The 27,844-nt window shown below is 44.0% G+C and overlaps 1 protein-coding gene across 1 annotated transcript; it reads right to left on the bottom strand.

The window, feature by feature from the left end:
• Positions 1–6,701: 6,701 nt before the first annotated feature.
• LOC122039919 (transcription factor PCF5-like) lies at positions 6,702–7,497 on the bottom strand. Its single transcript, XM_042599333.1, has 2 exons — positions 7,418–7,497; positions 6,702–7,323 (listed from the first exon to the last, which is right to left on the bottom strand). Exon 2 carries the CDS (start codon positions 7,275–7,277, stop codon positions 6,810–6,812), a length of 468 nt encoding a protein of 155 aa, XP_042455267.1. The 5' UTR covers positions 7,278–7,323; positions 7,418–7,497; the 3' UTR covers positions 6,702–6,809.
• Positions 7,498–27,844: the final 20,347 nt, after the last annotated feature.

The following is a 27,844-nucleotide window of genomic DNA, read 5'->3' as shown; positions in this document are numbered from 1 at the left end:
AGTACACATCAAAGCTTCAACAGTTTTAGAATGAAGTCTACTACGGTGAGCATTTAAAATTCTCCCACTAGTACTGAATGTTGATTCAGAAGCAACGGTCATCACGGGAATGGCCAACACATCCTTAGCAATATCATACAAAATGGGATATTTGATCTCATTTGTCTTCCACCAACATAAGATATCAAACTCACTTGTTCTTGGCAAAAGAGACTCTTCTAAATAATAATCCAAGTCCGACTTCTCATGTTCAGTACTAGTATTAGAATCCATAAACATCTCAAATTTATCAGCATAAGTACCACGCTTAGGAAGTGGAGGCCTTAAAGAAGAAGAAGATTGTGAATTTTTAACTTTCTGCGATTGTTTGGATTTCTTCTCATACTCTTCAACCATGTCACACAACTTTTTCTTTAGTTTTTCAATCTCATAAGAAGACATATCACCATAAACAAGAGGATAATAGAATTGAACTGTCTTCACTTGTACCTTGGATCTAAAATACTCCCAATTGCCAATAAACAATTCATTATATCTCAATATTTTTCAAACTTTACTTTCATATTTGTTGCCATTGTTTTCACCACATTATCATCCGAGAGAAGCCAATCACCAATTGCCAACTTAATATCTCAAATAGTAGAGAAGAAAAGATTTATAGTGGGATACTTGGTCCCCGAAAACAACTCTGTGGTATCAAAAACATCTCTAATTTAGAAGAATTTTCTCTCACTTTTGACCAATCTTCTTGTATGGGAACTCTTTTATATAAAGTTTCACGTTCTTTTAAACGAGCAAACACAGCTTCATATTCTAATGCAGTGTTAAGCATTAAATATGTAGAGTTCCATCGTGTTTTGCAATCAAGTTCTAGTTTCTTTGTCCTTGGAATCTTCAATTGTCGAGCTGTTTCAATAAATTTTTCATCTCTTTTTGGTGTTGTTGTCCAAAATGCGACACTATAATGAATTGTTTCAATGTTATCACTAATTAATTCTAGTCCATCCCTCACAATCAAATTCAAAATATAGGCACAACACCGCATGTGAAATAATTTTCCTTCTAAGATAAGTGAACTCGGAGGAAGCTTGTCTAGAATAAGCTCAATCATTACATCATTAGTTGTGCAATTATCAACGGTTAAAGTAGATAACTTACGATCCAACTTCCAATCCAAGAGGCAATCAACAAGTGCATTTGCGAGAACCTCAGCAGTATGTGGACACGACACATATATAAACCTAGTAAAAGAAATATAATGCATTTTAATGATAATAGTAATATTATTAATGGTAAATGAAAGTATAAAGTTCAAGAGAAAAAATTTTACCTAACAAGCCGACTTTGTAATTTCCATGAAGCATCAATGAAGTGTGAAGTGATGGCCATGAATCCTCTTTGTTGATTACTTGCCATCCACATATCAGTTGTCAACACAATTCGACTAGCATTTGAGTCTAATAATTTCATTGTTTTATTTCTTTCATACTCGAATATCTTCATGATGTTGGTCTTGATTGTGTTTCGGGAAACAACTTTAAATATTGGTTGCAATGCATGAGAGTACCTTCTAAAGCCAACATGATCAACCATAGATAACGGGTACTCATGCAATATAATCATATTTGCAAGCTCTGTCCTCGCTTGATCTTGGTCGAAATGGTATGTCCCAAGCTGCATTGTCCCATCATTGGATTTTGCTGGTTGCAATAGAGATTGTTGTATGGTCTTCTGTTTTTTGTGCAAGCATATTTTCATGTGGTCAAGTAAATGCTTGGTACCATTCTTAGTGTCAACACCTAAGGTTTTCTTACAATCATTGCAAATCGCTTTCCATTTTCCTCCAATCAGTTTTTTCTCGAAATGATCCCATGCAATAGATCTAAATTTTCTTTTTGTTCCAACATCTGTACCCGAAATTTCAACATCTAAAGTGTTATTTAGAGTTGCTTTGTTTGCCTCAATTGGAACACTCTCATTTTGTGAATGTGATGTTGTCTACGCAAGAACTTGACTTCCCATAGTTGGAATAGTTTGAATAACACCCTCAACCTCATTATCATTAATTTCCATTTGAAAGGATATATCATAATATCAAAAAATCATAGTCTACTCATCCACATAATCCCTACATTAACAAGAATTTGTAAAGCAAGCCAAAAATAGATAGCATCATAAGCATCAGATCATCTCAAAAGACACCAGCAAAATATCATTTGTATTTGAAAATGAAACAAAATAAGGTAATATTTTTTGAAATAGAATTCATGAATCCAAGAAAAAAAAGAGAAGAGAGAAATTGACACAAACAAAAACTTGAAATATGGTCACCTCACTGATGATGGAAGCAAGCGTTGATGATATACGAGGATCGTAGGATGTGTAGGCCAACAATATCGACGAGAGACTAGAGAGGCACAGGGCAGAGATCAAACTTGGAAGGGAGGCACTGGCAGGGACTGGGAGCGATGACGGGAGAGTAGGAGACTAGAAAGGCTGGAGGGTTTACCACGTCGAAGGGAGCGACATCGACGGAGATCTACACTATGAAGGGAGCGGCATCGGCGGAGATCGACGAGATGAAAGGAGCGGCAGCGTCGAACTGTCGAAGGGAGTAGCGACGAAGGAAGCAGCGTCAAATGGGAAAGGGCGGAAGACGTAGGGTTAGGAATTAGAGATTTCTTTTTTAACTTATATTATTAGTATTAACATTATTATTATTATTAAAATCGGAGCGGGTTCGGAGATGGGGATAGCATACCCATACCCGCCCCGATTTAATTTCGGGGATTTTAAAAATCCTAGAACCCGAATCCATACCCGAATTAATTCCCCGAACCCATCCCCGTTTCGGGTTTTCCCCACGGGGCCCGAACCCGTGGGGAAAATTGTCACCCCTAGGGTCTAGTCAGTCGGACTTAAGCCTTCTTCGACTAGACTTGGAGGGGAGGCTTGTGATACGATGCATAAAGGAGGGGTCCGATAAGGCCAGACAGTCAATAATCAAGGGAACGTGGTACTCAAAAGTCAAGATGATATAGCAGTCAATAGTCAAGGGAAGGCGAGAGTCAGACCGCCTCGCAACATCAGCCGTATAATTCCTGGTCTATCACAGATAGGACAGGTCCCATATTTGAGATGTAAGATATAGCCTGGACTATTTCCTGACCTGCCTCCGATTAATCGAGTTTCCCTAGCTTGGCCTTTGTAGATGATCTTGTTATTTTTACTAAGACAACTCCCGATCAGCTCTTCAACAGTCACATCATGAAGGAGTCCCTCGCATAGCTCATCCCTTCATAAAGGTTCAGTCTTGGTGGTGCCTTTAAGCGATCACCCCGAACTGCCTGTAGCTGAACCCGGGTGGGACGAAAAGCACTAAGCGACAACAATATCATGGAATCGTAATATCTTGTCAAAGAATAACTGTCATACGTCAGGGAATATTCTAGCGGTCTACTATATTCTGAAAGTAGAACTTTCCTTCCACCAATAGTAAGAAAGAGAAATCGAGAATAATAGAGACAGAGATCAATCTTACTTTTTTCATACTTAGCAAACTCTTTTATACCTAGTGACCACTGCTCGTCTTCCCCTATCCCAACATCACCACTTTCACTGGGCCAATAGCATCAATGTGACAGGGATACAGGTTTTAGTCTTTACAAGAATGGTCAGCCACACGCCAGTCCCTTGTATACAGGTTGAGTCACAAGCGTGCCAGGGTCTAGTCAGTCGGACTTAAGACTCCTTCGCCTAGACTTGGAGGGGAGACTTATGATACGGTGCATAAAGGAGGGATCCGATAAGGCCAGACAGTCAATAATCAAGGGATCATGATAGTCAATAGTCAAGGGAAAGCGAGAGTCAAACCGCCTCGTAGCATCAGCCGTATAATTCCTGGTCTATCACAGACAGGGCAGGTCCCATATTTGAGATGTAAGACGCAGCCTGGACTATTTCCTGACCTACCCCCGATTAATCGAGTTTCCCTATCTTGGGCTTTGTAGATGATCTTGTTGTTTTTACTAAGACAACTCCCGACCAGCTCTTCAACAGTCACATCGTGAAGGAGTCCCTCGCCATAGCTCATCCCTTCATCAAGGTTCAGTCTTGGTGGTGCCTTTGAGCGATCATACGGAACTGTCTGTAGCTGAACCCGGGTGGGACGAAAAACACTAAGCGACAACAATATCAAGGAATCGTAATATCTTGTCAGAGAATAACTATCATACATCAGGGAATATTCTAGTGGTTTACTATTATCTGAGAGTAGAACCTTCCTTCTACCACTAGGAGACCATCGTATATCCTCTCTCATCTAACAGGTCCTGATACCCGACATTTTTTAACAATGGTCAGACTCTGAAAGTATGCAGTGTCATATAAAAAGAGAGGTCCTCTTCCTTGGTCAGGTACGCACACATATGCACTCATCTTCAACAGTTTTTTTCCCATCGTACACTGTTCTTTTGGAGAAAAATGACTTGACTTGAGCGTCGAATGACCTGCATGGAAGACTTTTTCTCTAGCTTTTGATCTCTAACGCTCCGAGTGCTTATCTGAGTATGTGCAGAGTTTAAGTACCACCAATCCTCATACTATAGATCCGGGAGTTTCACGTGGAGGTTCGCTTTTGGGACGTACATACACAGGGTGCGTCAAAGTCGCATCTTTGTTAACATTAATATTATCTCCGATTTTCATTTGACTCAATTCTAGACAAGATAGATTGAATGATCAGTGTATGCTTACAAGAGCCAACGAGCCCACCATCCAAGTGGTTGCTGACTGTTTGAAGGCATTTGGTGATAGAGCAGGGCTGCACGCCAACCCACTCTTGCGGATTACTGGTTTGGTTTTTAGGAAGGTTCATTGTCGTTCTGCTAACTAGGCATCCCATTAGCCACGAAGAAGCTTCGGATCACTATGGGCTCTTATAGATGCGATGGTGCGGAAGCTTTCCCCATGGCCCAAGCACACTCTATCGTACACGAGCAAGTTGGAGTTAGTTAAGACCGTCCTCCAACTCTCCAAGGAGTGGACTGCTCTTAGTTATCTAGTTTGCCTGTACCTAGTGGTGTTATTGACAAGTTTTATGGTATATGCCGCTTGTTCGTATTGTCGATGAAGCAGTCGCCAATCTCTTGGGTGACAATTTGTCTTTCCAAGGAAGAAGGCGGATACGTTGCAATCCTAGAATTCTGGCCTCTTATGCAGAGCATTATGGAACAATCAACGCAGGAAGGACTCCCTTTGGATATGATGGGTCCATTACCTCCGACAAGTGGACATATGGCAATGGCGAAGCAAACCTGCAGATTCTCCATTTCTTAAGAAGTTGTTGCAGATTCGAGATCGTCTAGTCCAGCAAGCAAGCAGTCCAGGTGCAGCCAACATGAATCTTATGGATTGGTATGTCGACGAGAAGAATGGGGTGGCGAGAGCATATGAATTCTTCAGGCCGAGAGGTATAGTTTAGCATTGGGCAAAGACAGTTTGGAAGCCTTGCATTCTGCCCAAACACAGATTTTGTTTCTGGATGTTGGCACACCGCTGGCTGAGGACCAAAGATCAGCTCCCATACGAACCTTCCAAGGTCTGGCCGCTCTGTCAACTTGCACATGTGTTTCTTCAATTGCCAGATCAGCAGGCAGGCTGCTCTGGGACAGAGTTCGGTGTTGACTAAGCATCCAGTCAGTGATCAATTCTACTCCTAAGCTGTTCTGAGTGATGCATAAACAATTCACAGGCTAAGGCAAAACACCTAGCGATCACTTGCATGATATACCTCTTATGGCAAGATCAGAATAGATGTCGTTTTGAGGGGATGTACCCTGAGTAGGGGACATGTTTGTCAAAATTAAGATTCATGTTTACCATTTTGTAGACATCTAAAACTTGTACAACTTGGCCAGAGGCAAAGAACCCCAAGAAACAGTAATTGCAAGGAGAGAAGAATCAATAGCAATATCAGTTAAAATTACCATCTGCCAACTTATCAATAGCGAGGAAAATCATGGAAACCCACCAAACAACTCTTCCTATTCTTGCCAGAGTTTGGAAAATTGAACCTTGATATCCAATATAATTAATGCATTCAAAGTTGAGCCGACATTAATAACAGATGAATGACCAAAACACTCTAAATCACATGATTGACATTAATAACAGATTAATAACAGCTAACGCATTCAAACCAGTAGGCACTATAATACCAAATCTCTGGTGTTTCTATCCGGTAGCTGCATATCTGATCTCTCTGTTCTTCTGTTTTCTTCTTCCTTAGCAGTTCGGTGATCAGGCAATGCAGATTTATTAGGAAACTAGATTGTTTTGCTTGTTAAATTCCCTCTCGGATGGATTGATTTCAGATTAACTTCAAGGAACGGCGTGGATGGGTGGGAAGTTGAAACAAGTCTCTTTTAAGCTGAAATAGGATCAGATAGTGTTCAATTTTCAATCGTAAGATTTCTATCAATCGACTCATTCTTATCTGTGATTTTGCGATAGATGTCTCGCTTGATATTGTATCATCCTTGTGATGTTGATTTTATTTATCTATTTAATGAATTACCCAAGAACAAGACTGATAAAAACTTCAAGCCTTGCATTAAATTAACAATGATCAAAGATTCAAGATGATGCTTAACATAGGTTATCTCACAGACATGAGATTCTCAAAGATTCTGTTCCTCTGTGCCATCAATTCGTGTTGGCATGTTGAATTCTGAGAAACTATTGAAGCACTCAGACACGTCGGCCGGAGAATGGAAAGGAGTAGCATTTGCCCATCCGAGAAGAGAAGGTCAACTACTGGACTGAAGGGGTTCCCTGTTTACAAGATGCAGTGCCGCCGGCAACGACGGCAGGGCCATATTGTAAACGAATTCCTCGCCACCGGCGTTGCAGGAGTTGGCCATCGCGTTCCACCATATCATTCTGACGTCGTCTGGCGTCAGCGTTTCTTCATCGTGGCCATGGCCGGACAGAGCCGTGAGCTTGTCGATGGCAACCTTGGCGTTCTGGATGAGCCAGTCGACAGCCTTGCTAGGGCGGTCGTAGCCGAGGTGGTCCTGCACGTCGTAAAATTGAATGGCGGTGTGCGCCGATAGGCGCAGGCGGCGGTCGCACAGTCCCTTGGCCGTTAACACCTTGCTGTGCCTGTCCCTCCTTTCTTTGGATCGAACAATGCGACCGCTGTTTACTTCCAAGGCGTCGCCAGTCGGCGCCCACCGGCATTGCTTCCGGTTGAAGCGGCGGTTACCTTCTTCCATGAATCGACACAGCCACAAGCCAGTGATCCTTCTTCGTCTTCGATCCCTGAAACAAATAGATTCAAAATTCCAGATTAGATATAGCAAATTGCGCAGTTAATTCATCACCTCAAATTCAAAATCAGAAATCAGAACAGAACTCGGACGGCTAATTTATAGGTGAGCGGCTGGCGGTGGCAGCGGTAGCACTAACATCCAACCCCGAAATGCTCGATCAATTAATTGCTGCAGGGGACTCACAATTAGAAGAAGATGACTTTAACAACTCATCCATTCCAACGTATATCTCTACACGGATTTCCTCTCCTCGTTGGCTTCTCATCTCTCATTTTACAGTCTTGAATTGGAAAGGGACTTATCCAGCTTTATTGCGGCTAGCTCGAGTCAAAAGCAAAGATCCACTTGCAATTTCCCTCTCCCGTCCCTTTCAAGCCAATCAATCAGTTGCCAAGTAGCAAAAAGGCCTACCAGCTAAATTCAACTCGTAGGGGAGGAAAAATCTGCTGCGATTCTTCCTCCCATAATGGAAAGAAAAAAAAGTGAACTTTTTTTCTATAGTTGATAAAGGAGCAACATCAGTAACCCCTGCGCGATCACGCGGCTTCATTTTTTTCTGCATGGATATATTAATAAAAGACAAGCATGTGAAATGGCAAGCAGTGTGCAAATGACAATAATTGCAAAGAGAGGAAATATTTTCTCTGCAAAAGGATGATTACAACATGAACTTTACGGCCTTGAAGTGGACGTGAATGGGAATATGCTAGTGAACTGTGCGCTATTCCCCATTAATCTGAGCAAAAGGTCACACTGTGTAGAAATGTACCATCTATCCCCACTCCCAAGCAAACGCAATGCCAATGGAATTCTAATAAAGATTTAGGAAATCTAAAAATGGATTATATTATCGACTTGGTAGATTGTTATCCCACGGTTAACGATAATGAGGGATTTAAGTAGGAGATCAGAAGAGAGAATCACTATTTTGTAGATTTTCTTAAAAAAAATAACAATCAAAGATTATTCCTTAACCAACTAAACAAATACTTATATAAATTTCAAATCTTAAATAGAGATGAAACCGGAGTCAAATTCGGATCAGGTTCCATATTCTTTGTTCTCATATCCATCGGATATCAGATATTCATTCGTATATGATCTCGTCCGAAAATTGAGTCGGATGAAGACGGACTTTGGTGTACTGAAAGTTGACGGAAAGTCGCTGAATAGTTGGATCTACCTAGTGCACCTCTAGAAAGGTTCGCACGGGCGGCTGACGAAGAAAGATGATCAGGACGATGACACTGTTGCTCTGCGCACACTCAGACGAGCCCACAAGTCGTTAAAGACCAAAAACCAGGGAAAAAGTCCCCGGGTCCGACGCTCAAGTAAGGTACTTTTTCCTCAGAAATCACAGAAAAAGGATGAAAAGTAAAGACTAGTGAAAAATGATGAGTGAGCGTCCATGCATAAGGGACAAAGCATCCCTTTTTATACTGCAACGAATGTTCTGGGACCTGGTGAGTGTCAGGGAATGTCGGCTGTCAGGCTTTGTCTTGCGATGATTGACACGTGGCTCCTTCTAATAGGCTGGCGGCAAAACCAAAGTGGGAATGAGTACCGACTATTAGCATATTCCCTGACATTCTCTGACATTCTCTGACATTTTCTGACGAGCAGTTGCGATTCCTTGGCTTGTTTGTCTGATAGTGCCTAGACTCTAGGTCTGCATCCTGACATGCTTCGGTCCATTGTTATCCATGGCTTGTTCATCCCGACCTGTACGCCAGGTCTGTCGCCCGACCTGTTTTTTTCTTCGTATATTTATACTCATTAAATGATCAAATATCTTCAATATTAATATATTTTTTTCTTTCCATTCAATTATCATCATTCAACAAATATATATATATATATACACACACACACACACATGCTAAGCGCGCATAAACGTAATGTTGCCAGCTCGATTTCATTACAAAAAAATATTCAATTTATTTTCTCACCCTTTCGGCCTTCTTTTCAAAACATTACCAAGCGAAATTTTTCAATTTCTAAATTTCTCTCACCGCTCTCTCTCTCTCGCTCCTTCCTTCTCTGTCACCGTTGTCTTCTGTCGTAGCTAACTGAAGCTCCCCAAACTGTGCGTCAAATATAAAGGCGACCTTGGTGTAAAAGCCCCCCTTTCTCCATTCTCGATCGTAAGCCTTTCCCCTCTACTGTCTGTTTTTTAGCTCTGTACAATTTCTTTTTTTGCACCATATAGATATCCTACCAAGCACAAGACCTAGCTGCTATGCTACCAGTTTTTTGCTTATATAATTTGTAAGTAACTTGGTAGGTAACTTGCTTATATAGTTTTTTGTATTATCAGAAGAAAATATTTCACTTTGTAGCAGCTACTTGGTAAGTCGTTTCATTTTTTAAAACATTGTAACAGCTACTTGGAATGACAGCTGCTACAACGATGTAGCAACTAACCATCGAGGTAACTATTACAGCATTGTAGCAATTACTTGGAATGTTAGCTGGTACAACGTTGTAACAGCTACTTGGAATATTAGCTGCTACAATGTTGTAGCGGCTACTTGGAATGATAGCTGCTATAATGTTGTAGCAGCTAACTCGATGGTTAACTACACGTTGTAGCGACTACTTCGACAGTTAACTGTTATACCTTGTAGCAGCTACAATTTTGTAGTAGCTAAGTTGTTTTATTTTAAGTTGTAATTTCCTCTCCTCTATTCCTATTATATACCATTTATCTGTAAATATCTTTTTGATGTTTCGAGTGCTAAACTGTTAATTAATTTCACGGCTAGCTGCTACAACACTGTAGCAGCTATAAGTAGTTGCTACAACTCTGTAGCAATTAACTCGACGGTTAGCTACTACAACATTATAACAACTACTTGGTAAGTCTTTTCCCTCCACTGTCTATTTTTCAGGTAACTTGCTTATATAGTTTTTTTGTATTATCAGAAGAAAATATTTCACTTTGTAGCAACTACTTGGTAAGTCGTTTCATTTTTCAAAACATTGTAGCAGCTATTTGGAATGATAGCTGCTACAACGTTGTAGTAGCTAACTCGACGGTTAACTGCTACAATGATGTAGCAGCTAACCGTCGAGGTAGCTACGACAGCATTGTAACAACGTTGTAGCAGCTACTTAGAATTAGCTGCTACAATGTTGTAGTAGCTAAATCGATGGTTAGCTACATGTTGTAGCAACTAATTCGACAGTTAACTGCTACACCTTATAGCAGCTAACTGTCCATGTAGCTAGTACAACATGTAATAGCTAACTGTCCAAGTAGCTGCTATAACATTGTAGCAGCTCTTACGTAAGTCGTTTCATTTTAAATTATAATTACCTCTCCTATATTCATATTATATACCGTTTATCTATGAATATCTTTATAGGACGTCTCGAGTGGTAAACTATTAATTAATTCCACAGCTAGCTGCTACAACGCAGTAGCAGCTACTCGGAATGATAGTTGCTACAATGCTGTAGCAGCTACTCAGAATGATAGCTACTACAACTCTGTAGCAGCTAACTCTACGATTAGCTGCTACAATATTGTAGTAGCTACTCGGAACGATAGCTGCTACAACACTGTAGCAGCTACTCGGAATGATAGCTGCTACAACGCTGTAGCAGCTACTTGGAATGATAATTGCTACAACTCTATAGCAGCTAACTCTACGATTAGCTACTACAATATTGTAGTAGCTACTTGGAACGATAGCGGCTATAACGCTATAGCAGCTAACTCGACGGTTAGTTGCTATAACGTTGTAGCAGCAAACCATTAAGGTAGTTGCTACAATGTTGTAGCAATTACTTGGAATGTTAGCTGCTACAACGTTGTAGCAGCTACTTGGAAAGATAACTGCTACAACGATGTAGCAGCTAACTCGATGGTTAGCTGCTAAAACGTTGTAACAGCTACTTAGAATGTTAATTGCTACAATGTTATAACAACTATTTGGTTTCTGCTATGTGTTGCACGTAGATTACACAGTGGCTGAGCGAGCTAAGAGGGCGAGCAGGCTTTTAGCCGATTTGGTGAGAAGAGAGGTTGAACGAGCTTTTGTCGGACGACCAAAGTGACTGGGCGGGCGAAGCCTAGAAATCGGCCAGGCAAGTGCGTTGAGCGAATCGAGGAGCCTCTTTCTTCTCCACCTTTTCTCCATTCACGCATATCCAACAGAAAATTTGGCATCTATAGCTGGTACTTTCAATGTTTTATTTCACTTTAATACTGGATCTTGATAAATATAGCTACTATAATTATCTTTGTTTTTTGCAGGTTCTAATAACATGCCCTTTAAGTAATGAAGCTAGGTTTACCAAACTCTCGGCTAGTGATAATTTTCTTTCTACTCCGATTCTTACGCTGTTAGTCCATTAATCATCTGAAAAGGATTACATAAGCTAGCAATAATTTCCTTTCTACTCCTATTCTTACGTTGTTAGTCCATTAATCATTTGAAAAGTATTACATAAAGCCTCCCTATGTGTAGTAACAAATTCATTAATCCATTGATCTTGCTTTCATCCCCGATCCCTAATTCTGTCATTAATGAATTGATGGGTCCCCAAAAATCTATTAATTTCAAATTATATAAGTGACCATTGAATTATTAATAGGGATTGGGGCTTGTTAGCTGCATCGACAATAGCATAGATACACGTTGTAGCACCTCACTTCCCTAGAGTTGCTGCTATAATGTGTAGCAGCTAATTCACACACATTATAGCAGTTAATTCACACTAACTGCTACACAGTGTAGCAGCTACTTATGAGAAGCTACTACACGTATAGCAACTCGCTTTAATACTAGAGCTTGATAAAGTTTGGCTTATAATTGTCTTTGTTATACTGGATCTTGATAGGTAGCTGCTACAACATGAAGTCTGTGTTGTAGCAGTTACAGACCAGCAATTGCTACAACATCAACTTGATTAAAATTGAATTTCACCGACTCCTTCAATTGCATTTAATGTATTATTTGGAAATGATTTTTCAATTGCTATAATGGTGTTTATGACTACCACACACTAGCTGCTACAATGTGGAACTCATGTTCTTTGTTCATGAACTTGATCACGACTAATGAGTCCTCTTTAATTTACCACATCATGATATGACAATATACATAAGAAATAAAATAGGAATAATATATACAAAAATAATTTTATTGGATGATTAAAAATATTGGAGAACAAATTCAAGCACGGTGTTTAACTTCTACCTAGAGAATAATCACAACAGCTAGTTAGCAGTAGCTGCTACATCATGTAGCAGCTACTCAGGAGTAAGAAAATAAGGTGTGACAGCTATAAAATACATTTATACATTTCTTGACAAAATATTGTCAATAAATTTATATTTCAATTACATTGTAAGTTTAATATTAAACACAGTGTTCAGAACCCCCATGAGTACTCACATTATTCTCATAAGTTGTACAACATCATTTTCATATTGACCGAGCTGCGTCTACAGTCTTCTCCATGAGCGATAACCCTTAATCAACGTACAGAGTGTTGTGAACACCAAACAACTTCTATTATTTCCCATGTCCCTCGCATCCTTTGGTCGTGGTTAGAAAAAGTTTATCGAGGTGATCATCCTCTCCCTAAGCCAGGAGCATTCCTCAGGGCATTGCTAAGATTCTTCGTCTCCAACACGGAATATTGGGTGAACTTAAACCACTCCATGAGCGGCCTAACCTCATCAACGTACACTCATCGGGGCTAGACGCTAGTGACCGCTTTAAAGAAATTCCTTTACGAATATAAAAGCTTACACTAGACCATGGAAGGAAACAAGACCGCTTTGTCATTCCCGATTTGGGAGCAAGATACACTTCAAGATTTACAGTGGATGTCATGAAAGAAATGATAAAGTCGGTGTCAAGAAAATGTCAGCAATCCATGAATAAGCTACTCATTTTCATTGGGATATCATGAACGGAGCCACCCTCTATTATATAGGAACACAACGGAGCTATACAATTCAATCTGGGAATAGGTATATTCACGAGCCCATAGTTGCCTTTTGACAAAGCATGATTTTACCAGTAGTCATGGGTCATGATTTATGATAGCTATGACTAGTCATATGAGTTATAACAGTTATGAGTGGTCATTCTATGGACGATGAGAGAGTAATAGACCAGATTTAGTAAGTTGCCATTAATTAATTTATGTGTCTCCATAAATTCATTAATTTCAATTTATATAAGTGACCATTGAATTATTAATACAGATTAGGGTTTGTTAGCTGTATCGACAGTAGCTGCTACACGTTGTAATAGCTCACATCTTTGGAGTAGCTACTGCAATTTGTATCAGCTAATTCACACTAACTGCAACACAGTGTAGCAACTAGTCTTGAGAAGCTGCTACACGTTGTAGCAGCTTTTGCTGACTAGCTGCTACAGGTTGTATCCATGATTATCTTTATTGGACGTCTCAGGTGATGAACTGGTAATTAATTCCATAGCTAACTGCTACAACGCTCTAACAACTACTTAGAATGATAGCTGCTACAACTCTGTAGCAGCTAACTCAACGATTAGTTGCTACAACGTTGTAGCAGCTACTTGGAATGATAGCTACTACAACTCTATAGCAACTAACTCAATGGTTAGCTGCTACAACATTGTAGCAACTATTTGGAATGATAGCTGCTATAACTTTATAGCAGCTATTTGGAATGATAGCTACTACAACGGTGTAGCAACTACTGCCATGGTCGAGTATACATTATATGCACGGAAGGAATCAAAGTCCGACGATTGGTTATCCTTGTCTTTACTATCTGTCTTATCTTTTCATAGGTTTTGATGAGTTGTACTATCTATAATTTGATGACCTATTTTTATGGTATTGGAAAGACACTCTGGTTTGACATGTCTTTATCAAGAGTTAATGATGTTAGAACTCATTTTCTTATAAATCGTCTATCAACCTAACTCACTCTTTCATGCTACCTAGCCCTTCGTTCTCTTATACATTGGGTTTATTGTAGTTGTTCAAGGAACATGTCTTGCTTTAGCAGGAAGACGAAACCCACTCTGGGTGGTGTTAAAGAACCCCCTATCGAAGAGGATTCAAGCTCTATGTATTCTTCCTTTGAAAGACCATCTCTATCAATAAAATCATCTGCTTCTCGATTTGTATTATCCATTCTTCTTCTATTATATATATCTTTCTTTCCTTGAATTTATGAATTTTCTAAAATAATCCTAGTAGGTATCTCAGTTTAGCCATGGAACATCATGTTGTTTGTGGCTATATTAAGATTCTCACAGAACAACGAAACCAGATGAGGAAGGAGTTAGAAGCTGCCCTTTTCGAGAGAAAAAGAATCAAACTGAACTTGTGCAGTTACAATGACAACTGTCCTAAGTTAATGGAGCATTAGAGGCACGAAGGCGCCTCTAATGACATTGAAGGCACCTCCAACCAATTAGAACCATTGGATGAGCGTTAAAATGTGGATAAAACTTTATCCACATTGGAGGCGCCCTGGATGGCTTTAGAGGCATCTCTAAGTAACGATAACTTTTTTCTAGAGACTATAAAAAGTCCTCTAGAGCTAGGAATTTAATAACTGCTGTAATCAATTCCTAGTTATTTTTTGAGATTTTCAAATAGTGTAAGAGGCTTCTCTGTCTTCAATGAAGAAATTTTTATTAAGCTTTTCATTACCTTGGATTAACAACCAACTAGGTTGATAACCAAATAAAACTCTGGCCATCTTACTTATTTGTAAGTTGTTTCTTTTATATTAATTACTTGCTTTAATTAATTCTTTATCCTTGCTATGTTCAAAAGTAAGAAATTTTGGCTAACTTCTTTTCAGGACTATTCTCCTCCCTCAAACCAGTCAACCAAATCCTACACAGAGCACACTTGTTCTGATGTCCTTTTGGCCGGTAGGTGATGCAGGCCGAAGGGGTGGTGGACAACAACGTCTTGGGTGGCGACAGTGGCAAGATGAGAGGAAGAGAGGAGGAGGGAGAGAAACCTAATGATTAGTGTTTCTCCAAATTAATTAATTTTTCTCTCGTGTATATCAATATATAGATCTCCTAATGGGTTAAAGGAGCAAGTCCAATACTTGTTACCGCAAACCCAAAGTCCAAAGCAATAGACTTAAGTTTAGTTCAAGACTAAACCAAGTTGGTTCAAAACCAAATATCTTTTAATTAAAATCAAACTAATTTTGTTTATAATTAAACTAAAGAGGATCAAACTTATCTTCAAAAGACATAGTCCATCTATGCTTTTGTTTTGACAAAATATCTTCCATATTTGCCCTTCTTCTGGTCCAACCAGACTTAATTTCTCTCAATGTAAGAATCCAATTCACAAACTCATTTTAAGTCCTTTAGATAAACTCATAGTGCGTGTGACCCAATAAGTTCCCAGTTATGTTGGTCATCCATAATTAACTATTAATTATGGATCGATCATGAGTTACACTTAGTAGTACATCATGACCCCTAATTACCTAAAAAGAATCAAACGGTTGATTCTAGAATTCACTTCTAAACCTTTTAGCAGCTATAGTGAGTCGTGTCTTAGTCCTTTCACTCGTCTTATATCCATTTGGTTCAAAATATGGTCTATGTGTCTTCTCCACTAGGCTGATTATATTATACCTAGCCTAAGTAATATTTTCTCATCCCGCATATTTAAATTACGCATACATGTATCCAAGAGTACAATACTCTTAACAAGCGATGCTTTGGCCAAAGACTTGAGTAACAATCCTGACAAGTGGCTATAGGGTATACGTCTCCTCGTAAGGAGCGATGAATCCTTTGTTGGCTATCCAAACACCTTCGAGTACTTTAACTTATACCCAATAATCTCGGAGCAACACCTCCAAGGAGATGTTTGCTTAGGATGTCAAAGTATAAGTCTCCATAACTAAGGTGACTTGATACCTCAAGTTGAAGGAAACTTGCACTTAAGCTATAATAAGAACTTCATTGACATATCTATATAAGTAAAGAACCATATGAAATCTTATAGCAGGTTACTCCAATGAATTAATTACCATAACTAGCATCTACGTTTAACTCTCGACATCCAAATGTCTCTAGTCAGTAAGAAACAGCTACTTGGTTATATCAAGGAGTATAACTCATGCTAATCTCACAGAATTAATGACGTCTGAATACATCAATTTGTTGACAAGGGAGGATTTCAATACATTCATTATTACACATATAGAATTTAATCCTGTCTGAGAGTCGAGATGATGGACGCTGGGGATATGGCGCTCCTGTTGATTATGCATGGACCTCCGACGAGACTAGCCTGCAAGCACAAAAGCATCAGTGCCGAGACAGGGAGTGGTTCCCCGGCGATGGCCCTCCGACGCTCAAGTCAGATCTCCGGTGAAGACAACAAGCAAGCAAAGAAACAAAAGTGGCAGCGTAACTGTAGCCACATCCCCAGGTCCATCATTTCGACTCTCAAATAGGATCAAATTTGACGTCGTCTGTGGGAATCTAACCTGCATCCGAGCCGAGAGGATAGAAGAAGCTGGACGACTTCACACGGTGGCACTCACTCAAGAGGAGCTCGACATACTTGTACAATCGCGAGTAGCAAAATTAGTCGAGCAGCAACAGCAAAGAGTGATAGCCGATCGGCTGGCTCAACAAGCAACATCAGTCTCGAGAGGTCGAGCGGCCCATGAAGACCGATCGGAGTAATTATCCATCTGAGGGCAGAATAAAGGGCCGACCTGCACTCACGGGGAGGCTCCGCCCGCGCCTATTCTATTCCACTGAGCCTTGTTTCAAACGCCCTCCGAGATTGCTCAAACCCATCAAGGAAGGGACTCTTCTTCAGATGAAGCACCCGTGCGGGACGCAAGGAAAGGCAAAGCGCCCTGAGCTGATTCATCACCTGAGCGGGTCAACCATCATTCTCTGAGGCAATCCTACAAGATCTGCTGTCAAGGCACTGCGCTCCTTTGGCAATCGGAGAATATAATGGGTCGACCAACCCGGACGACCATCTTGGTAAGTTCGATAACGCTGCCAATCTTCATCAGTATACAGAGGGAGTCAAGTGCTGAGTCTTCCTCACCACGCTCTTCGGCTCGGCATAATGATGGTTCAGAAAGCTGTCGGACGGGTCCATCCAAAGCTTTAAGGACTTCCGAATGACCTTCTTGCACCACTTCGCAAGCACCAGACGATACCAAAAGATGAGCGTCAACTTGTTCTTCATGAAGTAAGGCCCCAGAGAGTCCCTCCGAGCGTACATCCAACGCTTCAATCAAGTGACCATGGACATTCCATCTGTCTCGTCCGAGACCATGATGAATGCGTTCACCCAAGGGCTCATGGATGAAGATTTCTTCTGATCTCTCATCCGAAAGCCACCTCAGGATTATAACCACATGCTGAAGAAGGTCAACGAATACATAAACGTGGAAGAGGCCCAAGCGGCGAGGAGGAAGGAAACGTCGTCTGAACCGTCGGTGCCGATCGAACGAAGGCAGTCAATCAGCCATCAGCCACCATGAGAACCCCGAGTCGAAGGAGCGCAACTACACCAATAAGCAAGTCCTCATGCAATTCAGCACGTGGTCGCCGAGCGTCCAAAATCGAAAAAAAAGGTATTGACCCCTATGTTCTGTTCCTTCCACCAGTCAGCAACTCACAACACCCGCGACTGTCACGGATTCAATTCGGTCGGCCAACCGATGCCCAAAAGTTATCACCGCCGGTCCCCCTCTCCTGACCGGCGACATAGGCACCATGGCGCTGAACGACAAGAGGAAGTAAGGAGATCATTGTACCAGCCCCATCGAAGAAGCACCGAGCCCGACCGAGCCGCACGTGAGCGAAGCAAACCGTCTGCTCGGGAGGAGGAGAACAGGAGCAATGTGGCGCGAGGTGAGATCAACATTATAGCTGGCGGACCGACCAACGGAGACTCCAACCGAGCCCGAAAATCATACGCTCGGCAGCTGGAGATCCACGTCGTTGGCTGTAGTAGGGAGAATGCGAGCGGGCCCGAGATCAGCTTCGGCCCCAGAGATCTCGAAGGAGTCGAAGTGTCGCACCATGACGCCCTCATTATCCGAGCGGTAATTGTAAACTATATCATTCACCGTGTATTCGTTGACACAGGTAGCTCAGTCAATATGCTCTTCAAGAAGGCGTTTGATCAACTCCAAATCTATCGGGACGAGCTGCTGCCAATGACAACCCCGTTGTATGGGTTCACCGGCAATGAGGTCCATCCGATCGGCCAAATCAAGCTGACCATATCACTTGGGGAGGAGTCGCTTTGAAGGACGAGGGTCATGAACTTCATTGTGGTAGATGCTGCCTCAGCCTATAACGTCATTTTGAGCCGACCGACCCTCAATGAATTCAGAGTGGTCGTCTCAACCTTCTGCCAGAAAATCAAGTTCCCGGTAGAAGATCGGGTAGGAGAGGTAAAGGGTGATCAGTTGGTAGCTCGGTGATGCTACGTTGAGATGGTCAAGATGGAGGCCAAGTCCGCCCGGAAGACTCCCCGGCTAGAGGTTAGCACCATAACTGAAAAACCTCCTACTTTGATTTACGAAGAGAAGGAAGAGGTGCAGATCCACCCAAGCCGAGCGGATGCTACTACCTTTATAGCTACCGATCTGAAGGTCGAGCAAAAAGCTGAGCTGATTGAATGTCTCCGATGAAACCATGATGTCTTCGCGTGGTCGACACACGAGCTCCATGGGATCTCTCCCAAAGTTGCACAACACGAACTCCATGTTCGACCAGATGCTCTGCCGGTGAAGCAGAGGAAGAGGGACTTTAGTGCCGAACAGAATGTAATCATCCGAGCAGAGATAGAAAAGCTCCTGGAGGCTGGCCACATCCGGGAGGTTTAATTCCCGAGCTGACTTGTAAATATGGTGCTAGTCTCTAAGCCCGGGAATAAGTGGAGAGTCTGCATCGACTTCAGAGACCTCAATAAGGCATGCCCGAAGGACTTTTATCCTCTACCTCGAGTCGATCAAATGGTAGATTCAACTACCGGGTGCGAGTTGATATGCATGCTAGATGCTTACCAAGGGTATCATTAAGTGTCGCTCGCCCAGAAAGATTAGGAGAAGGTCAGCTTCATCACGACCGATGGAACCTACTGCTATAACATCATGCCGTTTGGACTGAAGAACGTCGGTGCTACCTATCAGAGACTAATGAACAAAGTCTTCTGGCGACAGATAGGCTGCAACATGGAGGTATATGTCGACATCATTCTGATCAAATCCCTCCGAGCTGCTGATCTCTGCACTGATATCAAGGAGGCGTGTCAGACGCTGAGGACATATGGGATCGAGTTAAATTCGAACAAGTGTTTATTTGGCGCAAGGAGTGGACGTTTCCTGGGCTACATAGTTACTGAGCGGGGCATTGAAGCGAACCCAAACAAAGTGAAAGCACTGCAAGATATGCTGCCGCCCAGAAATCTGAAGGAAGCCCAGCGTCTCACCGGGTGGATAACTGCCCTGTCGTGGTTCATCTCCAAGTCATTCGACCGGAGTCCGCCATTTTTCAAGATACTGCACCGAGCCACCAAGTTTCAGTGGGACGAGGCATGCAACCGGGCATTCGAGGATCTTAAACAGTATCTCAACTCATTGCCCGTGCTTGCTAAGTCTGTTATCGGTGAGCCGCTTCGTATTTATTTATCCTCAATCGAGCATACGGTCAGTTCGACACTAGTTAGGCAAAATGGTGATGAGCAGCCTGTGTACTTTTTGATGCATATTTTAAATGATGTTGACTCTCGCTACACCGGTCTTGAGAAATTGACCTATGCTCTGGTGCTCATCGCTCGGAGGCTCCGTCCATACTTTCTCACGTACACAATCATTGTGATGACCAATAGTCCTTTGGGAAGAGTCCTTCTTAACCCAGAGGCGTCCGACTGATTGATCAAATGGACGACAGAGAGCTTAGCGAGTTCGACATCCAATATCAGCCCTGAACGGCCATCAAAGCACAGTCCTTGGCGGATTTCATCACTGAGGTACAGAATTTTGAACTAGAAGCTATCTAGAAGATATATGTAGATGAGTTGGTCACTCGGTAGGGGAGTGGGATCGGAATACTACTGATCTCCCCCCAAGAAGAGCGGATGCAGCTATCCATTCGGTTAGACTACCGGGCGACCAATAATGAAGTCGATTACGAGGCGCTCTTAGCTGGCCTATAAGCCGCTCGACATGTCGGAGCTATCCGAGTCCTCATACACTCAGATTCGCAATTAGTCGCTCAGCAGCTGACTGGGACGTTCGAGATAAGCAACACGCGTTTCAGGCTCTACGCAGAAGCCTTCGAAAAGTTAAAGGCCAACTTCCAGGAGGTAATCATACAGAAGATCCTCCAAACGGAGAATCAAGCAGTGGACGAATTGGCCAAACTGACCAGCTCTCTATCTCCGATCGTTATATCACAGCCGATCGAGCAGGTGTCCCTGGTAGCCCACATTGATCGGATGGAGGGGCTCACCTTCCCAAGCGACTGGAGAACGACGCTGGTAGAGTTTCTGCGATCAGGAGCTACACCCTCCGATCGGGAAGAGGCCAACTTACTGAGAAAAAGAGTTGGTTAGTTCACTCTGATCGGGGACTAACTTTATAAAAAAGCCTTCACTAGACCTCTGCTCAAGTGCATCGGATCGGAAGACGCTGATTACATACTACGAGAGGTGCATCAAGGATCCTATGGCGGACACCCGGGCGTTTCTCATTAGCAAGGAAGATCCTCCTGACCGGATACTTCTGGTCGACCCTCCAGGAGGGCGCCGCTCGGACAGTTGTCACCTGCTTGTCCTGTCAGAAGCATCACACCTTCTCGCATCGGCCGACCGAGGAGATGAAGGCGTCTACTATGTCTTGCCCGTTCGACCAATGGGGCATGGATATCGTGGGGTCCTTCCCTATGGCGACCGGTCAGCGGAAGTTCCTACTTGTTGTAGTGGACTACTTCTCCAAGTGGGTTGAAGCTGAGCCGCTGGCGAGAATAACCGAGCAGATGGTTCAAAAGTTCATTTGAAAGCACATCATCTGCCAGTTCGGCATCCCTCGCCAGCTCATCTCGGATAATGGTAGGTAGTTCGCCAGTCAGAAGCTCAAGGAGTGGTGTGAGGGGTATGACATGCAGCAGACCTTCACCTCAGTAGCATACCCTCAGTGCAATGGACAAGCCGAGGTCGCCAATCGGGAGATTCTGCGAATCCTACGGGCTCGGCTTGACCATGTCGGAGGAAGCTGGGTCGATGAACTCCCCAGCGTGCTGTGGGCGATCCGCACGACCCCCAAAGAAGGAACGGGAGCAACCCCCTTTCACTTTGTGTACGGCAGTGAAGCGGTCATCCTGTGAAAGGGGGTTGCTGGACTATGACGAGGATAACGCAAAGCGGAGACTCCTGGAGCTGGACTTGGTGGACAAGGTGCATGCTAAAGCTGTCGTCCGTCTAATGGTCTACCGACAAAGGATGAGGCAGAACTACAATCGAAGGGTGATCCCAAGATCATTCCAGGTTGGTGACTTTGTGTGGAAGAAGGTAAAGTCGGTCGACGACATCACCATGTTGGAAGCCCCATGGGCCGAACCCTTCAGGATCGCGGAAAAACTTCCCTCGGATGTCTATTACTTGGAGGATGAGGATGGGAGGCGACTTGAGCGTCCATGGAGCGCGAACCATCTCTAGCCATATCGAACCGGATGAGAGGTACACTGATGTAATTAATGTATTTTCTATATCCCTGTGCCCTTTAAAGTGTAGAACTGAAAGCAAAAGCAAACGTTTGCCAAATTCTTTGTCGAACGACAACCCAAACTGTCGAGCAGTGACGTTAAACCCAGGTCTCCACCGACCGTCAAGCGGCGACGTTAAACCTAGGTCTCCACCGACGGTCGAGCGACGACCTTAAACTCGAGTTTCCATTGAACCGTCGAGCGGCGACGTTAAACCCAAGTCTCCATCGAACCGTCGAGCAGTGACGTTAAACCCAGGTCTCCACCGATGGTCGAGTGACGACCTTAAACCCAAGTCTCCACTGATGGTCGAGCGGCGACCTTAAACCCAAGTCTCCATCGAACCATCGATCGGCGACGTTAAACCTAGGTTTCTACCGACGGTCGAGCGATAACCTTAAACCTGAGTCTCCATCAAACCATCGAGCGGCGACATTAAACTCAAGTCTCTATCGAACCGTCGAGCGGCGACGTTAAACCCATGTCTCCACCGACGGTCGAGCGGTGATCTTAAACCCAATTCTCCACCGACGGTCGAGCGACGACCTTAAACCCGAGTCTCCATCGAACCGTCGAGCGACGACGTTAAACCCAGGTCTCCACCAACGGTCGAGCAACGACCTTAAATCCGAATCTTCCTCAAATCGTCGAGTGGCAACGTTAAACTCAGGTCTCCATCGATGGTCGAGCGACGACCTTAAACCCCAAAGGTAAAAACATGATAAATTCCCTAGGTTGAATGGTGGCTCAAACCCACAGAGGGGTCATCCGTTCGAGATTATATAACTAATGACTACCCTCGGACGGGAAGATTGTGCGCAAACATGGAAAAGGGAAGCAGCGCTACAACGAGCGAGCATGCATTGCATTAACAGGAAGGGCACCGCCGAACAACAGGGATACATTCAAGACTTGCAAAAAAAAAATTTCCTACAAACTCCTCGCTCACTCAATGTAGTCAAAAGCTTCGTTAGGTATAGAGTTGAGGAGCTGGACGCGGTTAACGGCACTATCTGGCAGGGCTTCGGAGAGGTGAACGTTTGTCTTCAGCTGGCTAAGCGTCGCGTCGATGGCTAGCTCAAACGATCGGACGATCCGCTTGACTGCCTTGTCAAGGAACTGGTCCGAGTGGAGGTATGCCCGCTTCATGGTCTCAAAGCGGTTTGGCTCGTCCGCCTGGTAAGTTACCAGAGAAGAGCGAATGATCTCCAAAGCTTCTTCGAGGGCCTTCAGCTGACCTCGGAGAGAAGCCACTTCGGTCGATCGACCGTCTCATTCGGTAACCAGATTGTCTTCAAACCCCTTGAGCTTCTGAGCCAGATTTCGAGCATCCTGGTTTTTCAGCTCCAGGTCAGTTATGGCTCGATTCTTCCTGTTGGTGGTCAGCTCGATCTTGTGGTCGTAAGTTTTTACTTGGGACTCGAGCTGGCCCAGCATAATGGCCTGATCGGTAGACTTCTTCCGCTCGACCTCCAGAAGCTTACTAGTTTTGGCCAGGTCAGCCTGCAGTTCGGCAATCGAGGGCCCCTTGGATGATGATGCTCCATTGGAAATCTTGAGCTTCTTGAGCTCATCCTCCACAAGTGTCAGGTGCCGGCACATCGCCACGCTCTCCACCCAGTACTGCCGTCGAACTGAAAAACGTTAGTACTGAACAGAGGTAAAACCACGAATTGATCATTGCATACATACCCCGGTGGACATCTGTAGGTGGCTGTAGGCATGCAGCCCGAGCGGCATTGTTGCGGCGCGTTCTCTGGCCTCCTCCCAAACCTTGGCGAGCGGCCCGCGGATGAGTATCTGATGTTCAGGAGTTTGTGGTTGATCGTTGGCCGCCATGAACTCCTCCGTTGGGAGGTGGAGAATGGCGGTCACGGATCGGCGGCCACTCCGGGCTGATTGAGCTGACGTCGCGGGACCAGAGGATTGACCGGCTAGAGCCGGGAGAATACCAGATCGCAGAATCCTCCGTCGACCTGGAGGGAGAGACGCGATCGGCTGGGCAGCAATTGGGTCCGATGGCAGATTGGAAAGCGATGGAGTCCGGTCGGAGGAAATGGCTTCTACTTCTTCACGAGCGTTTGCAAAAGATAGGGTGCCCCTGCTCTAGGACTCGCACCGTCGAAGTGGCAGAACAAGATGGTGTGGCTGTTCGGTGTCGCTAACGTGTATTGAGCGAAAGGATATCACCCTCAGAATCTGAGTCTTCGGTCCGAGCGGCTGGTGGCACGTCAGGGGGTAGGTCACTCGACCCTTCTAGGCGGGTTGTCCGATCAGCAGCGCTTGCATCCACAGTCGGCGCGCCCTCGCCCTCAGGTGTACCCTTGTGCGAGCCGACCGGAGTCAGGCCGAGGCTTGCCATTTCTTTCACCGCTGCCACCTCTATCTCAGCGTTCTTCAACTTTATCAAACCGGCTGCTCGAGCACGCATCATTATGTCAACTGCAAAAGAAAGGATCAATTAGTTAGACTCAAGAGAAGAAGACTGAGAAATTCCATACCTAGGCTGCTCGGGAGCTTCGTTCGGATGGGGCTCAGCCCGAACATATACATCACCCCCTCTAGCAGTAGCTTGTGGATGTCAAATTTCAGGCCATCCAGTATGTTAGCTGCGTGGATGTAGTCCGGTTGGCTCTTGTATTTCTTCAGATTTGGTGGGGGTGACAGTCCGACCTGCCACTTGGTATGAAATACCGGTCTCTTGGGGAGTCGCATATAGAAAAAATAATCCTTCCAATGTTTATTGGAAGTTGACATTTTATCGAAAAAGACCAAACCGGCCCTGGACTGGAAGAGGTAGGTGCTCAGCTCGGACTACTTGGGATAATAAAAGTAGTGAAATACCCGAGGGGTTAATGGAATTCTGTGCACTCGGAATAACACGACCACGCCGCACAACAGGCGAAATGAATTGGGGACGAGCTGGGCAAGAGGGACACGAAAGTAATTGCAGACTTCAATTATGAAGGGATGGATGAGGAATCGAAGACTGGTCACGAATTGGTCTCGGAAGAAACAGACTGTGTCGGTCAGCGGGTCATTGGGCCGATTGGACGGGGAAGCCAAGATTAGTTCATGGTAAGAAGGAAGGTCAAAAGCATTTATAAGGCTCGCAGCGTCACCTGAGTCGAACTGAGTCTCCATGGTATGGTACCAGAGACCGAGAGCGGGGTTGAACGGTTGAGAGGGGCTTGCCATCGCCGGAAAACCAAAAAACATAAGCTCGACTGACGAAAGGAAGGAGAAACGCGAAACAGACGCCGAAACAATGGAGCGGGGAGAAAAGGATGGCAAGAACTGGACGACGGGAAAGTTTAAAGGAGCTTACGAAAAGGAGAAGTCGCCGAGGGATAAGAGCACATAGACGTCGGAGCACTAGTCGCAAGCACAAAATCGCCGGCAACTATTGGAGAAGAAGACGCAAAGTGAGAAGAAGGAAGACGCGACGACTTTATAAAGGTTGGGCTCAGTTGATCGGAGCCGTCCGATCTAGGTCACGAGAATCAGAGTGCAGATCCAGCCGTTGAATTCAAACCGCCAAACGTCACATCTGCATCTGTCGCTTCGGACGTGCGGCGACTACGGCGGTGACACGTAGCACGCTTTCACAGGGCGGCATTTACTAGGCGCCATTATTAGACGTGGGCGCGTGCTCGACCTTAATGGAGGGGATTTGTACGATTTCCGAGGAGATTCGGACTACGTCAGCATTGACCGCGCGGTTCGCACTCATCCAAAGATGCCAAAGGAAGTGCAAACCCTCAGAACGCCGAGCGGCCTTGAATATCGGTCCTACGTACACCAGTCGGGGTCCAGCCAGCATACTGGCCGATCGGCCAACCAATCACCAGACTACCTTATCCAGACAATCGGACTTGTCGCCTCCTTCTACTAGACTTGAGGGGGAGACATATGATCCGGTGACAAGGTCAGGCCCCGCCCCACAGAGAGGTCAACGCCACGTGGAAGGTCAAAGTCAAGGCGGTCAATGGTGGTCAACGCCCTGGGCTAGCGTCCGATCGAGCGACCCCATCTGCCGATCGGACTAGGGAATGGTCGGTCCGACATTATTACAGCTTGGTCTCGTATCGAGATTCCGATGCTCAAAACTATCACCAAAGTATGCACCGACCGACAAGTTATTTGCCGAGCATCTGGGCATGTGCCGGGCGAACATCCGCATCAATATCACAGCCATCAAAGTGCAAACCTGACCCGGCAAACTTGGACAATGGAAGTAGCTGAACGGTCATCCCGCTCGGCCCAGACAGCAGAATTAGCCGAGCGGCCTCCCCACTCGGCCCGCTAGCATACAAAAGCTGGCCGAGCGGCCCACCCGCTCGGCCCACTAGCAGGCAGAGGTAGGATCAACTGGTATCGTCCTCGAGACCCGTGTCACAGATAGACAAAATGGTCGGTGGCATGATCAGGCAGAGAATCGTACGACGGAAGCTTCCACTGTCTTGTTAGGATATGTTCGGGCTGTTGAGGTATGGTGTCAAGTACACTTTTCTGACACATCCTATCAAGAGAGCTTTGAGATGCATGCACACCTCGAGGAACGTGCACACGCACCCCGAGAGCCCTACCCCAAGTTTCGACGGAGGTATGTGCATTCTACTGTAGCTACAATTACGCTGCCACTTTCGTTTCTTTGCTTGCTTGTTGCTTTTGTCGGAGATCTGACTTGAGCGTCGAAGGGTCATCACCGAGGAACCACTCCCCTGGCTCGGCACTCATGCTTTTGTGCTTGCAGGCTAGTCTCGCTGGAGGTCCACGTGCGGTCAACAGGAGCGTCACATCCCCAGTGTCCATCATTTCGACTCTCGGACAGGATCAGAGATATCACTAGTCGTGATCCAATCATAAATCCTCTCATACTATGAATCGTAAGATCCAATCACATACATTAAATATGTGCACTCAAATAGTAAATCTTTATTTATCTAATAAATACTACAACCATAAGGCGATTGTCTTAGGACACTTCTTAGATATAACACCTTACTACTATGACATTCCTAGTATGCAACCTTTGGTGATAAGGGTTCTCAAAGGTACACTCAAATCCATGATCTGAGATCTCACGATCTTCAAGATTTCACGTCTCTAGATGCCAGGTTAAATCTGTAACTTGCCTCTGTACATCCTCAATCTTGTCTTGGGTGCTACGATCACGATATGAGGCTTCCTCAACCGGAACCTATTTTGCACAACCACAATGACCTTCCATTAGATATGATGCTCGGCTTCCTCAATCGGAATATGCCAGCTCTAATACCAACTGACGCCAATAGGATAGTGATTATCCAATCGGTTGACAAGAAGTAGGTTTAAGGAAAAGGCAAGAAGCTAAGAGATAACCGTTATTCTCTAAATTTTCCCTCCAAAAAGGAAATATTATTTAATAACTAAGGATTAATTTCTCAAACAGCTAAATAGAAGCTTATATAGATTCTAAACTAGATACATAGAAAGAAAAACATCCTAACTTCTAAACCCCAATTTCTAACTCGTAAAGAAAGAAAAGACAATCTAATAGAAATTAAAAATTTCATAACATATTTACAATACTAAAAATTCTAAAGGAGCATAAAATATTAAAAAAAACCAAATATTAAAAAATAAAATTTATGAAAAATACCTTAAATATTTAAAAATTAAAAATATTAATATTTTTTTTTTGCTTCTTTCTACCCAAGGAGCGGTCACGTTTCTTTATTTATCAAAAAGAGCAACTTAATTTCAAAACTATCAAAA

The sequence above is a fragment of the Zingiber officinale genome, chromosome 2A (genome assembly GCF_018446385.1).
Source record: "Zingiber officinale cultivar Zhangliang chromosome 2A, Zo_v1.1, whole genome shotgun sequence".
In the NCBI taxonomy this organism is placed as follows: domain Eukaryota; kingdom Viridiplantae; phylum Streptophyta; class Magnoliopsida; order Zingiberales; family Zingiberaceae; genus Zingiber; species Zingiber officinale.
This window is presented reverse-complemented; position numbering and strand designations above follow the sequence as displayed.

Coding starts and splice junctions, on each gene's coding strand:
- LOC122039919 (XM_042599333.1), bottom strand. CDS start 7,277: ATGGAAGAAGGTAACCGCCGCTTCAACCGGAAGCAATGCCGGTGGGCG.